General features: G+C 44.1%; 1 protein-coding gene across 1 annotated transcript in view; it reads left to right on the top strand.

Annotated features, from left to right (window-relative positions):
• Positions 1–16328, top strand: part of LOC109465625 (fibrillin-3-like) — a 71214-nt gene that overhangs the window by 50652 nt on the left and 4234 nt on the right. Inside the window, exons 52-65 of the mRNA XM_019762996.1 lie at positions 19–189; positions 756–923; positions 1668–1838; positions 2773–2934; positions 3510–3668; positions 4440–4598; positions 8701–8868; positions 9543–9698; positions 10404–10559; positions 11529–11798; positions 12908–13069; positions 13769–13896; positions 14437–14523; positions 15932–15993. Of these exons, the coding sequence (XP_019618555.1) occupies positions 19–189; positions 756–923; positions 1668–1838; positions 2773–2934; positions 3510–3668; positions 4440–4598; positions 8701–8868; positions 9543–9698; positions 10404–10559; positions 11529–11798; positions 12908–13069; positions 13769–13896; positions 14437–14523; positions 15932–15993 (2179 nt within the window). The remainder of the gene's footprint in view (positions 1–18; positions 190–755; positions 924–1667; positions 1839–2772; positions 2935–3509; positions 3669–4439; positions 4599–8700; positions 8869–9542; positions 9699–10403; positions 10560–11528; positions 11799–12907; positions 13070–13768; positions 13897–14436; positions 14524–15931; positions 15994–16328) is intronic.

The following is a 16328-nucleotide window of genomic DNA, read 5'->3' as shown; positions in this document are numbered from 1 at the left end:
ATTGCATAACCCATGCAGAACTGCCAGCACAACACGTACGGAGACCGGTGCGAGCGCTGTGCTCAGGGCTATGAGGGAGACGCGCGGGCAGGCACGGCAGACGCCTGCAGGCTCAGCAACGTTGTACAGCCTCGGCCCTGCAACTGCTACGGTCACTCTGACCAGTGCGATGACAATGGACGATGCTTGGTATGACATGATCATTTCTTTCCATTCATAACTATTTCAAATAAAAGCTCTACCATCATGAATGCTGCAAGCATGTCATATTCACCCTGCCAATGGAAAAGGGTGCTATTATCAGAGTCTGTCATCTTGCAGACATGGCTGCCACCAAATCTAAGATTGTTGTAACAACAAGCTGAAGGGAAAAGAAATCAGCTTACATGACTCTAGGACAACAAAGTTAACTGAAAGGAAATGTAAATTCGAGGGGATTCATTCCTCAGCTAACCGACATATTGCACACGTAGTCGTCCCTCAGTAAGATATCTGGAGCTGCATAGTTTCTGTTTAGAACTTTTATTCAGCCTGTCGCCTGTTAACTGAAAGGAAAGTTTGACATACACGAGTCATCTTTTTTAAGCCCGTCACACATCCAGAACCTTTCCCCAACCAACCAAGGTTGTCTCAACTGAAGTTCTTGCTGATTGGCCAAACAGACTTTTCATGATTTCTATGGCTTGGATGATTTGTTTGGCTTGGGTTTATGTGGATGCACCCACCCACTTCATTTCATTGCCACACCCCACCAGAACTGCCAGCACAACACCATAGGTGCGTACTGCAGCCAGTGTGCGCCCGGCTACGAGGGCGACGCTCGGCAGGGCAGGCCTGACGACTGCCGGCCCAGAGTGCCCCTGAAGCAAGCCTGTATTTGTAACGGACATTCTGACCAGTGTGACGATTCTGGCAGGTGCCTGGTAAGGGTTGAAACAACTGCCTACCAGTTACTAAAAACAACCCCCTCCCTCCCTCAACCCCAGATAAAAAGCACCTATATACCCTCACTTGCACTCCACCTTCTTACGATAGTAACATTGAACTCAAAAATGTTATGAAAACGTCTAAAAATCCCCCTTTGCCTCCTCACAAAGTTAAGAATGTCAGTACCAACTGTCAGTACCAACCCAGATGAAAGAAATTCCCAACTAAAAACCCTCCCTTGCACACAACCATCTAAATAGTGGTAACTTCACCAAATGTAATTAAAAATTCTAAAAATCCCCTTTTTCCCTCCTTAAAAAGTAAAGAATGTCGGCACAAAGCCTACCCCTTCCTCTTCCACATCTTTGATACAAGTAATGAGTGTTATTGAATTTCACCAGATTCCACTAAAAAGAATAATCCTTATTCCCTTCCTCATCCCCAAAATACCAAACCCTCCTCTGTACCCCCTCTTCAATAATGATGATAATATTTTTTACCACATCATTGCAAACAAGAATAAATCCATCCTTCATTCTACATAATGAATGACACCATACTGGCATCCCTCCCTCCAATGATGGTACAAAGTGTATTTCCTAAACAGTTTGCTGCTGAATTACCTTAACATACTTGAAAGACGTTGTAACAATGCTTCATGACAATGCTTCAAATTAAAACATTTCAAGCTGGTTTGTGCACCCCCCACCACTCCCCCCCTCCTTGCATAACCCGTGCAGAACTGCCAGCACAACACATACGGAGACCAGTGCGAGCGCTGCGCTCAGGGCTATGAGGGAGACGCACGGGCAGGCACGGCAGACGCCTGCAGGCTCAGCAACGTTGTACAGCCTCGGCCCTGCAACTGCCACGGTCACTCTGACCAGTGCGATGACAATGGACGCTGCTTGGTACGGTCATTTCCTTCCATACACAAGCATCTCCATGGTACAATTTCTCTGCCAGTAAAAGAAAGTGCTACCACTGAGTCTGTAATCCAGCAGATGTTACATTTGCTTCCATGTTGATGTTAACATCCATCTACATGTACTTTCCCCAGATGAAAAATATTTCAGTCCAGGATGAAGCATTCTATTACTTGACCATTGCCTGTGGCAACAGTCATGACAGTACACAAGAAAGGAGTAGAAGCTATATGACTGGCCACCAGGCATCAACTAGTTAGACCATATGGTATTGACAACAAAAAATAATGCCCTTTATGCCCTTGGGTAATAAGTATCAACTGTTACAATAGATATCAGTACAAGGCCTGACAATCAGACATCATTGTCTTTCTCCCATTGCCACCACCAACTGTGCTACAGTAACTGTTTCCCATTGCACACATGACAGAACAAAGGTCAACAACATCCACACAACATTATTCTTTCACCTTTATTGCCTGCTCTTGAGGGCCGTGTTTAACTTACAATATTTTTGATACCTTGTTATGTTATTATCAAGGATGTACTGTTACTGTGAGGTGCAGTTTGCAAATGTTGAAGATAACGGTATCAACAGATCACAATTATTCTGCTGTACTGTCTGTCATGGAGAGAGTGCAAAGGGCAAAATGGCTACTTCTTCAATAGATATAAAATGAAGAAGTCTTGTGTCATCTTCTGTTAGCAAAGCATAGTACTACACTACACTACACCACACCTTCTACTGTATCTTGTTGGATACAACTTAGAGATATTGTAAGGCTATGTTAGTCCACCAAAGCAGTTGGTGCTTGCACAGTTTCCAGCAAGCATTCAAAACCAGATGACAGACATTTGTTCATCTTTGAGTTCGAAACCCAAGACCTTCTCTGTCCTTATGTAACATTCCCACATACAGAACTGTCAGCATAGCACCATGGGCCCCCAGTGTGAGCAGTGTATGCCAGGGTTAGCAGGAGATCCCACCAGAGGGACTCCGGACGACTGCAAGCCTCCGCGCAGACCCTCCTGCCGATGCAACGGCCACTCCAACCTGTGTGACATCCAGGGCATTTGTGTGGTGAGCAGGGAGTCTGCTGGCTGCACGCTGAATTTTTTTCTTGGATTTCTGAATTTTTCCATCCATCTGTTCTTTGACTCCACCATTGTCATGAAGCATTGTTACAACATCTTTGGCACCGAGAAACTGCTGTTGTTTTTTTAAGTCTTTTACTTCTTTTCATTAGTTGCAGTGTTTTTCATCCAAGCATTCTTTGACTCCACCATTGTCACGAAGCATCGTTACAACATATTTGGCAACAAGGCACTGTTCTTTTTTTTAGTCTGTTACTTCTTTTCATTAGTTGTTTGCAGAGTTTCTTCATCCATCCATTCTTTGAGTCTACCATTGTCATGAAGCATCGTTACAACATATTTGGCAACAAGCCACTGTTTTTTTAGAAGTCTGTTACTTCTTTTCATTAGGTGTTTGCAGTTTCTTCATCCATCCATTCTTTGAGTCTACCATTGTCTCGAAGTATCATTATAACATCTTTGGCACTGAGCCACTATTGTTTTCTAAAAGTCTGTTACTTCTTTTCTTTAGTAAATGTTTTGTAATGGGTAGTAAAACATTGCCTCCTGCACTGCCTGTAGAACTGCCAGCATAACACAATGGGAAGAAACTGCGAGCTGTGCCGTCCAGGGTTCACAGGCAACCCACTGGCTGGAACACCTACGGACTGCCGGCCTGTACAACTGCCCTGCAACTGTCACGGCCACTCGGACACGTGCAATGCCAGGGGAAGCTGCCTGGTGAGGAAGCAGCTCTGAGAAAACTTTCATGTCACATGCAGACCAGCTGTCTTGCCCTTTGTGCTGTCATTCATGTCTCGGTTACTTTGCCATTTTGAGGAAGTCTTGGACATCTTCAGACGTCATTGTGATGTCCTGTTTGGGCTCTCTGAAATCAGTTTTCTTTCCTCTCAAGCTTTCTTCTTTTTGATTTGATCTCTTGTTGTCTTTTCACGGCTTTGATTTCAAAAAATGATCTTTGAACAGATCTACTTGAAGTTGTAAATGCTGTTTTCATCTTCATCAGAAGAGCTGACTTGAGCACACTTCAATTCTTTGCTTGATGTCAAAAAGGTTTCCCCCTCTTGCAGTGTTCCTGTTGCTTGCTTCTTGTCAAATGAACCCTGTATCTGCTTTGACATATTCTTTTTTAGCCACATATTTTTTTTTGCTCATCATGTATCAATTCTGCTTGGACTGTCTCCGTGTACAATGTACATAAAAAGTAGTACCCAATAAGATGCTGCCATTCTTCCAAAGTAACATGCCTCTTAACTTGGTCATCAGAAAACTTATAACTATTTTGAATGCTTACGTAACACATTTGCTCAAAAGGCCTTTATAAGCAACCTCCGCACACTCCCTCTTTGAGTTTCTCTGATATTTCGATGCTTTTAGATGAAACATAAATGACTAATAGGCAGCATTCTTACCTCCCTGTGTAACTTGCATAGTAATAACCTGCTTGCTTGCTTGCTAACTGCTTGCTTGCTTCTCCCCCTCCATCTGCAGAACTGCCAGCACAACACTGTAGGCACGCAGTGTGAGTTCTGCCAGCCAGGCTACACCGGGGATGCCCGCCTGGGAACTCCTGATGCCTGCCAGCCACAGGCTCCACTGTGCAGCTGCAACGGCCACTCCAACCAGTGTGACGCACAGGGCAAGTGTCTGGTAAGTCAGGACAATTGGAGAGGGACATCAGCAGGTTCACACGTTGCAGGTCTTGATACTTGATTTGAAGCTTCATGGGCATCGCACAGATGTATACGTCCATTACTAACAGGAAGAGATTTACCCAAAGGCATTTTCAAAAGGGCACTTCACTGTAGCCAGAGTTCCACTCAGGCTGGGAAAATGGTAGATGACAACAATGGTGGATATTCCTGTATGTACTATCATACTATGTATGTATCATTGTTTTGTCCTATTGGAAGGCATCATGACAACTACACAGATTTCAGCACCGTGGAGAGCACCATAACCATCTGTACCAGCAGAATTCGGAACAGTTACAAGCTTTTCTCCAGCGATTAACTGTGGAGTTTTCCTTTCAGAACTGTCAGCATAACACAGTAGGTTCCCAGTGCGAGCGTTGTAAGCCCGGGTATGTGGGAGACGCGAGGCGTGGGACACCAGGGGACTGTCAGCCCAGGGCGCTGCCTGGGACAAGGCCTGGCACAACGTGTGTTTGTTACGGGCACTCCGATCAGTGTGATCCTACCACTGGGGCATGTGTGGTAAGCTGTGGCTGCCGATGCCATTTACTTTTTAAGAGATCAGGTGTGTTTCTGAGAGAAACACTGGGCATGCACGCACGTGGCTCAGACACTCGCTCACTATCCAGTCCCTGACACAGGTGGGCAGCAGCTGGCTAGACTTCACTTTGCACATGCTGGAAATTGTCTGCTCCACCTGCATAAGCTGAAAGATGCCAGTCAATCCAGCTCAAGGCTTCAGTGCACCTTTAGGTTGCAAGCACACACCTCGCAGACCTGCATAATGTCCACCTATGTGCTGTTTGCCCATACTTTTGAGCATCTACGCAAGATTGAAATTTGCACTTCTGTATTCGAGCCTTTGTTAATCACGTGCTAAATTTACCCTTAGGCATATCACACCAGCTTACAGACACTGCAGCAGCTGATTACACCACAATGGCACCACATATAGTTCTGTTTAAGACCCCACAGGGATCACACTACAACTAGGTGATTGTCCTGTTGTTCTGGCAAACAGAACTGTCGGCACAACACTATGGGAGACAACTGCGAGCGGTGTGTGCCGGGAACTGTTGGGGACGCTCGGCAGGGCACCCCGTATGACTGCAGGAGAACCCTGGCCTGCCAGTGCAACGGCCACTCCGACGACTGCGACCAGTATGGGAGATGCTTGGTAAACCCAAGACATATTACATCTGCACTTTTGCCTGTACAACATAGTGCATTAGGTAGTGAACACTCACAGTGCAGTAGGTAGTGAACACTCACAGTGCAGTAGGTAGTGAACACTCACAGTGCAGTAGGTAGTGAACACTCGCTGCTATCTTCACTATCAGTAATGCGGAACAGCCAGTGCTTTTTCTTAACTCTTCTATGCAGAACTTACTGTAATAGGTAGTCAAAACTCACTGCTATCCTCACAGTCAGGAATGTGAAGCAGCCAGTGATTGACACAAAAAAAGCTTTCCTCCTGAACTCACACTGCAAACTGCCTTCAACTTCTTGCATCACATGCGCCTGTTAGAGTCAATCCACTCAACAATACCTTTAGTGCCCTTCGTTTCACTGCTAATGTTAAGTGCTATCTTAGGAATTGAAAAGTTGCATTGTCTGTGCACTCATCGAAAGGATGTACGTGTCTAGCTTTAGACTAGTTGGAGCACTGCACGTTTGTGGTCACCTGCTGTCCAGTACATGTGGAAAAAGTAAAGTGGGGTTGTGTGGCATAATGGCAGAGCGTTCGGCTCAGAACCAAGAGGTCTCGAGTTTGAATCCTGCCAATCACAAACCCTGTGCCCTTGGGAAAGGCACTTAACACGACTTTCCTCATTCGCTCAGGTGAAGATGAGTATGCCAGAATGATCATTATCATGATCGTGGGCATTAAGGAAAAGCAAACCAGACTGTATCATCCGGACATGTGGTTTTCTCTCTGCAGAACTGCCAACATAACACCATGGGGGATCGCTGTGAGCAGTGTCGGCCGGGCTTTTTCGGTGATGCCCGAGGAGGCACCAATAATGACTGTCGCACATGCTCCTGCAATGGGCACTCCAGCCTGTGCGATCAGTATGGGAGGTGCCTGGTAAGGCAGTACACATTCTGTGTTTGTCTCGTGACATTGTGGATCTGTATCTGTATAGCTGGTATAACTACCCTTTGGGGTAGCACACCAGCTAAGTTTGGATATTAACAGTCTGACTGTCAAAGTCATTGTTGAACTGTATGTTCACCCCTAGAAGTAGGGTGGCCCTCTGTTGTCTGAATTGTTGTCAACGTTATCTTTGGGAGTAATGTTGTCCAAAGTCATTGTTGAACTGTATGTTCACCCCTAGAAGTAGGGTGGCCCTCGTTATCTTTTTTGGGAGTAATGTTGTCCATAACCATTGTCATTTGCCTGTTGTGGCGTAATGCATCATGCGTTGGATATGACTGTTGTAGTCTGGTGATGCATATGCCTGTCGGGTTTATTTTACGTTGTAGTCCTTTGAGCCATAACCTCCTAAAAGACAAGACTAGAAAAAAGTCAAGTGGAGCATGGAACGCAGTCTGGGATCCAGACTTTTAGAGCTATTGAACTGTTGGTCTTGGAATAACCCACTGATTTGTTCTGTATCGGTAGTATGTGTAGTCCTAATTCCATGTTTCTAAGTGGTCTTTTTAGAGCTTTGTCTTGTAGGGCCCATGTCTCTGTTGAAGTTAGCTCTGTTGAAGTTCTGTCTGTTGCCTGGTGTTGTGTTTTACATCTCTACATGTATATATCTGGTCCCTTGTCCAGTTTTGCTTGTTCGCCCAGTACATGGTTTCTGGTGCTTCTGTAGTCCTGTAGTCTGTTGTATTTCAGTTTATAAAAATATACAGTAGCTGTGTTATCAAAGTTAAACTATGCAGTCTGGAAATTCACTGAAATCTTGAAAGAAGACCTGCTTTTATGATAACATTTTTCAACGAAGCGTAAACGGATATCTCCACATTAGAACTGCCAACACAACACGTATGGCGAGCACTGTGAGAGCTGCAAGCCTGGTTACGTAGGCGACGCCAGGGGGGGCACGCGCAAGGACTGTCGGCCTGTCAGCCCCACACGGCCGCAGTGCCAGTGTCACAACCACGCCGACAGGTGTGATGAGCAGGGCTTCTGCCTGGTAAGACACTCAAGAAATTTAACTTCTGGTCTCTTCACTTCTCATGACTGATAGTCACTCTGTAGTTCCAGGCTATAATATAGCATACATGTAGTTTGTAGGCTGTAGTTCCATTGTCCTTTGTGCACTAGTTAGTAGTTGTAAATTCCACAAGTTTCTTAGATTAGAAATTTTCAGATGATGAAATACAATATTTCCATTACACACCAAAGGTCCTATGTGCTAGTGATATCCACTTTTGTTTTTCTAACTGACCTTATTTGTTTCATCCTCTTTTTACATTCTGAAGTGAAGTCACCAGCAACAATTCTTCAAGTTATTCCAAAGAAATGTGGTGGTTCATTTGTGCATTATTTAACAACTTTCTTCACCTCAAACCTTTTGATACATTCCCTCCTAAGGCTGACGAGGTTGAAGTTTGTTCTCTTGCAGGTCTCTATACATTCAGCAGGGATGTGCCAGATCTTGGTTCACCAGTCCATTCACAAGTTGGATTGGGAAATTGACTTTCCTTCTTTGGAATAATGCCTGCAAATGTCTATTGACGTGTTTACCCTTACAGAAGGAGGACATATTGTTTTTGCTCAGTTTCTTCTTCTTCTCCAAACATCAGAGGTCAATAATCTAGACCAGACAGCTGTCACCATGGTAACATGTGCTTTAGCAGAGACCTTGTGGTGTTGACATTATGTAGCAAGTGGTAGGACAAAGTTAGAGGGCTGGTCACCATTTATATGAATGTGCTTGAGTAAAAATAAACAGAGCAGTAGTTTGTTGGGCTGGACCACGTGAAGGTAAACATGATGCATTTGCTCTGCAAATGTTACCTTAAGTTTCTAGTTAGTGATGAAGCTCGTAGTGTTCTGTTGACTGAATCTGTGTTCTGTTGACTGGCCCTGCTGTTACTAGAACTGTGAGCACAACACGGAAGGCCCGCGATGCGAGAGATGCCAGGCCGGGTTTGTTGGAGACGCCACCAGTGGACAAAAGGACGCCTGCAAGCCCATATCCCAGCCCTCCAAACCCTGCAGCTGTAACGGGCATTCAACCACTTGTGACAAGGATGGAAACTGCTTGGTTAGAAGACGGCTGCATGGCTTTATATACTGACCTTTATTTTCTTATCACTCTTCTTCAATGATCACTTCTCGACACCCTCCTCATACACAGCACTTAGGAATAGGCAGTGAAAAATTGTTAATGGGAAGTTGCACATTAGAAAAAAAGTTAGCTGAAAATTAAGAAGCTAACACAAAGTTGTGCAACTCCCTTATGATTTTTCCTCTGTCCCTTATAATGCACTTTTCTGTGACAAGGAGCACACAACATCATCAAGCCATGGAGCACCCATCTCTGTTGCACCCCTTCTAATATTGTATGCACTTAAATTTTCCTTTCACCATACATTCTCTAAACACCTGAAGGTGGCAGTCCACAAGACCTTGCCTGGTGTCATCTGTCATGACGTACATCTAGATCATCATCAATGATCAAGTCTGCACTACTCCTAAGGAAAGACCTGTCATTCCTTTTATTATGACACTTTCTTCTGTCCATTTCACCTAGCAGCGGTGGGAAACCAGCTGATCATTTCAGAAAATTGCACCCGGACTCATCCTTAATTTTTTTGGCCTTCAATCAAACCCTTCACTTCTGTCAAATCTGTATCTGGTTTTCAAGACTGTTTCCTACAATTAGAAAAATTTGTTGGAATGAATTTTCATCTGTGCATTTCTTTCTCTCCTGTGCAGAACTGTGAACACAACACAGAAGGGCGGAGCTGCGAGCGCTGCAGACCGGGCTTCTCCGGTAACGCTAAGCTGGGCACGGCCGACGCCTGCAAGCCCAGGGTGCCGTGCGAGTGCAACGGCCACTCCACCGACTGCGACAGCGAAGGCAAATGTCTGGTAAGGGCGACAATGATTTTAAAGAAGTTGATACTTACTACGTGCACTCATCGATATCTTTCGACAGTCCATAGGTTTCCATTGCAGACATCCATCTATTGTAGAGTACATATAAGTTTTGCAAGCTACATGCATATGGCAAGCACTAGTACTGTATCACTGATATTTGCTTTGCTACAAATATGGCTACATTTAAACCCTAATCTACATGCATGTGGTAGGCACTAGCACTGTATCTCTGATAGCTACTTTGCTACAATTATTATAGCTATGTTCAATCCCTAAGCTACATTCATATGGTAAGCACTGTATTGCCAATAGTTGCTTTGCTACCTTTGCTACAAATATGGCTACATTTAAGCCCTAAGCTACATATATGTGGTAAGCACTGTATCACTGGTAGTTGCTTTGCTACAAATACATGTATGACCACATAATCTAAACCTTAAGCTACATTCATATAGTAAGCACTGTATTGCCAATAGTTGCTTTGCTACAAAAATGGCTATATCTAAACCCTAAGCTACATGTACAATGTCATTCATATGGTAAGCACTGTATTGCATGCTGATAGTTGCTTTGCTACAAATATGGCTAAGCTACATTCATATGATAAGTACTACATATAGATTGCTGATAGATGCTTTGCTACAGATAAGGCTACATTAAAGCCTCGCTAACTGCCAACAAACATTCCCTGCGCAGAACTGCAAACATAACACGGAGGGCGACAAGTGTCAGAAGTGCAAAGCCGGGTACAAAGGAGACGCCACCCAGGGAACCTTTATCGACTGCAAACCTATCCCAGCATGCTTCTGCAACGGCCACTCTGACCTCTGTGACAATTCTGGCAAATGTCTGGTGAGGACATGACAAGTAACGAGATCAACAGTGTGCACCCAGCCTCTACCAGGCTTCAGGAGCGGCTGGAAAGAGTAGACATTGGCCAAATGGACAGATAAACATGCCTGGGAAGTTGGTCCGCTTAAGATGTACAGTTTGCCACTCCTGTACTCTCTACAGACTGACTCCCCTGGCATGTTAGCTGTCAGTTTGGCTAATTTCTACTCTTTCCAGCCACTTACGAAGCCTGGTAGAGGCTACTTTGCACCAGCTGGTGTGATCTGGTAGTTTGAGCGAGGACTTACTTGTACATGAAGAAATCTCAACATGGGAAGCCTGGATTTATTGATCTTTTAACCCTCTTTCTGCTCCCTATAACCACTGCATCCAACATAAACTTGGTGCCAAGTGGCTACTTCAGCAGGGAGAAGGATTTTTATTTATTTATTTAAATCTTCAGACAGCTGGCTGGCCCAGTTCAATTTTGCCAAATTGATTTTCAATGGGGCCCAGCACAGATACAGTAAAATCATCAATATGATGGAGGGAGTAGACTTGTATCAACTGAAGGAAATTGAAGTGTGTCGGCAAAGTGCACTGACTCATTCACCACAAATGGACACCTGTGACAATAGACCTGCACATCTTGCTCCTTTATATGACACTTTCTTTTGTACTCTTAACATTTTGTACACATTGTCTCTGATATAGTGAAAGCCACATCTAGATGAGTAGACTTGCAATGCATGTAAGAAGTTGTAAGAACACATGACTTTCTCTTCAATGCAAGAACTGACAAGTAGTGATCATGAAACTATTGAAAGCACCATTTGACTGCAGTCTACCATTTAAAAAAGTAATGTCAATCACGATGCTCAATAGCTAACACTGTTCATCTTTACCTACTCACTTAAATCTGCTGCTGATTTTAAAATGTAGAGTTTAAAATGCTTTTCTTCTGCCATGCTGTCCCACTGTGCTCTCCAGGACTGCAAGCATTTCACAGAGGGCCCTAACTGTGAACGGTGTGCCCCTGGGTACAGGGGAGACGCTAAGAAGGGAACACCGAACGACTGCAAACCTAAGGTTACAGAGACCGCTAAACCCACTGACAAACCAGTGGTCAAACAACCTACCGAGAAACCGGAGGCTAAGCCCACTGAAAGGCCAGTGGTTAAGCCGACAGACAAACCTGGGACGAAACCGTGTGAATGTAACGGACATTCCTCGACTTGTGACAGCAAGGGACAGTGTCTGGTAGGTCTACAATAACCCGACTTCGTGACTTGAACAGCAAAGTTCTTCATTCACTACCACTTATATAACATTTAGCTGGTGTGTTACTCTGAAGGGCGGTTATACCGGCTATACCATAATTACAGATCCAGATACAAGAGCAGAAATTTTGACGACCATCTGCCATCTTCATCAGGGTACAGTGGTTAAATAAGTGGTCGTAAATAAAGAACTTGCTTTTCAATCATTCACCAACCAAATATTTTACGGATGTGACATTGTGACAGGGTGCCTTTCTCTTTATCACTGGTCTTCATTGTGACGTTACAGGGTTCTTCACTCTTCATCATTGGTCTGCAAACAGCTTGGATTTATCATCTGTTTTTGTATGGTAGCATCTGTGTGTATCTGAGTATGGTATCCTATTCAGGCACAGGCAAACCTGCTAAGAAGGCCTCAAAGGGGACTGAGGTAAAGTAGCCTTCTGGGGCAGGTCATTAAATGCTTGCACCTATGAAAAAAAATTAGGGACTGGGATAATGTTGTTGTTATGGTCAGGCAGCCAACTTTAAAAGATAGTCACTTGGGTAGGTTTGACTGTACTTTCACACTTCTCAACAACAGGGCTTCTTTACACAAATGTCACAACATCGACTGAACACAATTTGGGATATAGGAATTTTATTTTACACTACCAGTATTGTCTCTTACCCTTCTTATGTTTCAGTCTCTATCAGATACCTTCCTCAGAGTTTCTGCCTGGAGTTCTGAGATACTATAAAAGAAAATCCCTATATCTTATACTTTTATTCAATTACCATCCTGATGAAACTATTTTTGACTGAACACTAGTAGGTTTTGATGTCATCTTGAAAGTTCATCTGTGTTGGTAGAAATCATTATGAAGCAAGTTCATAAACACATTCAAGAAATTGGACCCACCCAAATTTTCGACTGTACAACTCCAGTCTTTGTCAAGGAAACAGACAAACAAACACTGGACAAAGACTGGAGTCGAAAATTTGGGTGAGTCCAATTTCTTGTGTTGGATATTACAGTTTAAACTTGCTTCATAAGGTTTTAATGTCAGTAAAGCAGTACCATGAAGTTTATTTTCTCTCCTTTTCCAGGACTGTAACCACAACACAGAAGGCCCGCACTGCGAGGTTTGCCGCCCCGGCTACACCGGCGATGCCACCAAGGGAACTGCCCAGGACTGCAAGCGCCACGAGCCATCCAAATGCCCCATGTGTAACGGCCACTCGTCCACATGCCCCAACGGCAGATGTCAGGTCAGGGCTCGTGCATATTTACATTTACCTTTGCAGAAGGAAAACATACTTAGTATTCTGTTTGTTCTGTTTCTTCTTCCTCTTCATCTCCAAAGAAATAAGGTCAATGACCTGAACCAGATGTCTGTCACCATGGGTTACATCATGTTGCAATTTCATAGCAGGAGGGATTCAGACTGCTGCCACCATATTATATGTGTTTGAGTAAGAATTAACAGAGCACACCATATGGGAAGGAAACCGTTATTTTCTAGTCTATAGGGGCTTTTCTTTGACATCATGATAATTATGACAGTTGAACTCCAGTGATCTTATGTTGGCAAGTAAAGTGGATTACAGCAGCAGCATGCTGGTGTGTTTAACAGACATACAAGTGTACATTGTGATCCAACATGGCTCATGTGATGTAATGTAAAAAGCCTGTAAATAGCATTAGCAATGTGTACTCTACTATTGTAACGTTATATGTACTAAGTACGCAATTCATGATGACCATATGCTGCAACTGGAAGTGACTGACAGATGAGATATGAATTTGAAGGCAATTTGATTCTGTATTTGCCAACCTAATGATTGAGTGAAAGCTACTGCATCATGTAATGCTTTTCAGCAACAAGAATGATGATAAAATCTGCAATTCATAATACAATATGCTCTGGAAGTGACAGACATATTATTTTGTACTTCTACCTTCCACAGAACTGTCTGCACAACACAGTTGGCCAGTTCTGTGAGCAGTGTAAACCTGGTTTCTATGGTGATGCCACAACTGGCACCTACTTGGACTGCAAGCGGTGCCCGTGCCCACTGGCCCTCCCATCCAATCAGTAAGCTCCATCATTTTGTGATGTCTGTGAAATTGTACAGTATTTCTCTTGCCTGACATTGATCTGAAGTATTATCTAGCTCCTGGAAAAGCACTACATATAGATCCATAAGGCAAGATCATAATTACAAACACCTTACAAACATCTTACTGAAAACCCAGTGTAAAATGTCCTGTCCTTTTTTTTGCATCAGCTTAAATGTAACATGAACAAGTCTCAATAACAACGTTATTGATTTTCCTTTTAGTGATTATAGCCTTTATGTTAAACATGTGAAGAAGTAGGTTTAGAGTGCACCATGTGGGAACATTATATGGCACTCAACCAAAAGCAGTACTAAAACTTCAATAGATTCTGATCCCTTCAGCAAAGGAAATCCGGTCTCTAATGGAGGACAGAGTGAGGTGGAGGAATCTTTGACACTTTTAAGTTTAGTTCGAGTGGGAGCTCAACCAAAGTAAAGAAGTAGTAATTATAAGTGATCCCTTTGACAACAGTCTGCTGTACAAAAGGTTTACTGAAGCCCTCTCCTGTTGCCAGGTTCTCCCCCACATGTGTGCTGGACATCGATGGCAAACCCACCTGCACAGCCTGTCCTGCCGGATACATGGGCAGGGACTGTGGAACGTAAGTACTTCATCTTCCTTACTTTTACTTTACTGTATCCGTCCACTTCTACCATCTGGGGTGTCATGGGGAGGGACAGTTGGCAGCTGACGGCTAGTCTGGAGGCTCTTGTTAGTCAGGGTGTCCTTCACACTCTCTATCCACATCTTCCTGAACACGTCAGCAGAACGTATTGCACCTGCGCGAATTCCGTAATGTACTGTGCATAGCACTTCGGCAGAACGTCTCATATAAGGTCGTATTTGCCCATATAAGATCAACACTCCGTCTGTAGTTCCCAAATGTTGTGTCGGAAAAATATCGTCTGCAACAGGCAAAATTCTGATGCAACGTTGACCAAAAATCCAATGAAAACCGTGAAAAATCGGGGTTCTGCGCAGGCGCAGTATGTTCTGCCGACGTGCTGCCTTCCTGGGACGTCCCCTGGCCTTAGTGCCAGACTTTCTTTTGTTGTATGCTCTGTGTGGTACTTTTTGTGGTGGCACCCTTGAAAGGTGTCCCAACCACTTGATTTGCTGTTGGTCAATTAACTGCTGGACTGGTTTTAAAAAGTTAGTCCAAAAGAGCCTTTTTGAGCAGTGGGTTGTTAATCCACTGTGTCTAGAGCATGGTACTGGAAGGTGGAGCCCATCCCCCTCCTTCCACTGCCTTTTACCTTCCCAACCAAACTTACTTAGACTTACAATGTAGTTCCTCCCGTGCAAGGCACAGTGGGGTCGTGTGGCGCAGTCGGTAGCGTGTTCGGCTCACACCCCAGAGGTTGTGGGTTCGAACCCTGCCCATGTCACCGATCTTGTGCCCTTGGGAAAGGCACTTTACACGACTTTCCTCACTTCACTCAGGTGAAAATGAGTACCTAGCTTCGGTTAGGGACGTCCCTCGGATAGGACGTTAAATGGAGGTCCCGTGTTTGGGAGAGCCACACCCCATGCACGTTAAAGAACCCACCGCACTTATCGAAAAGAGTAGGGGATCTTCCCGGTGTGAGTGGTTCAAAACCTTACAGTCCGGTCTTACGCAGCTTGTACATGTGCGCACATGTACAAAACTGGTGTGTTACGCCTGAAGGCGGTTTACCGGTTATGCGAAACAAACAAACAAACAAACATTGGGCAGCAAGCCTCCTCCACTCTGCTCTGTCTTTGGCGAGAGACTCGGCATCCTTCAGTGATACCCCCTTGCTTTCCAGATCTTTTTGGAGGGTTAGGGTTAACCTAACCCTCCGGTTACCCTTAGGGACCCTTAGGGTTAGGGTAACCCTAACCCTAACCCCAACCAAAGCCTGGTGCCCATTGCTTGTTGTGAGATTATTTGGTAAGTTTGTGGGTTTGTTGTGTGCCTATTTCATCAAGTTACCTGAGCTGTTTGTGGAAAATAATAACAATAATAAATGCTCTTTTTTCCACAGATGTGCTCCAGGCTACATTGGCAACCCAAGAATCCAAGGACAGACGTGCAAGAAAAATCCAGGTAAGTTGTCAAAGGATACTTGGAATTCCCGTATGAGAATGATGCTGGGCAGTCTGCTACTTAATCTTTCTTCTTCTGGAGTTTCTGGTACAAAGTAAAGACATGAACGATCAAGTAAATAATTGGGAAGCACAAGTAAGACTAAAAGATTTTGCAGTCCACCTGGTCCAGTAATACATTGTATATAAACTTAAAGCCTAAATTACAGAACACTTTAAACGTCATTTCAATGCTTGAAGAAAGAAGTCAGGAAAATGGCTTTGGAGGTGATGGAATTTCATGAAAGGCGTTTAACATTACGGGAATTTTAACATCACGTAAGGTAGCTACATGAG

The sequence above is a fragment of the Branchiostoma belcheri genome, unplaced genomic scaffold (genome assembly GCF_001625305.1).
Source record: "Branchiostoma belcheri isolate BF01 breed outbred unplaced genomic scaffold, Haploidv18h27 scaffold155, whole genome shotgun sequence".
Taxonomy (NCBI): domain Eukaryota; kingdom Metazoa; phylum Chordata; class Leptocardii; order Amphioxiformes; family Branchiostomatidae; genus Branchiostoma; species Branchiostoma belcheri.
This window is presented reverse-complemented; position numbering and strand designations above follow the sequence as displayed.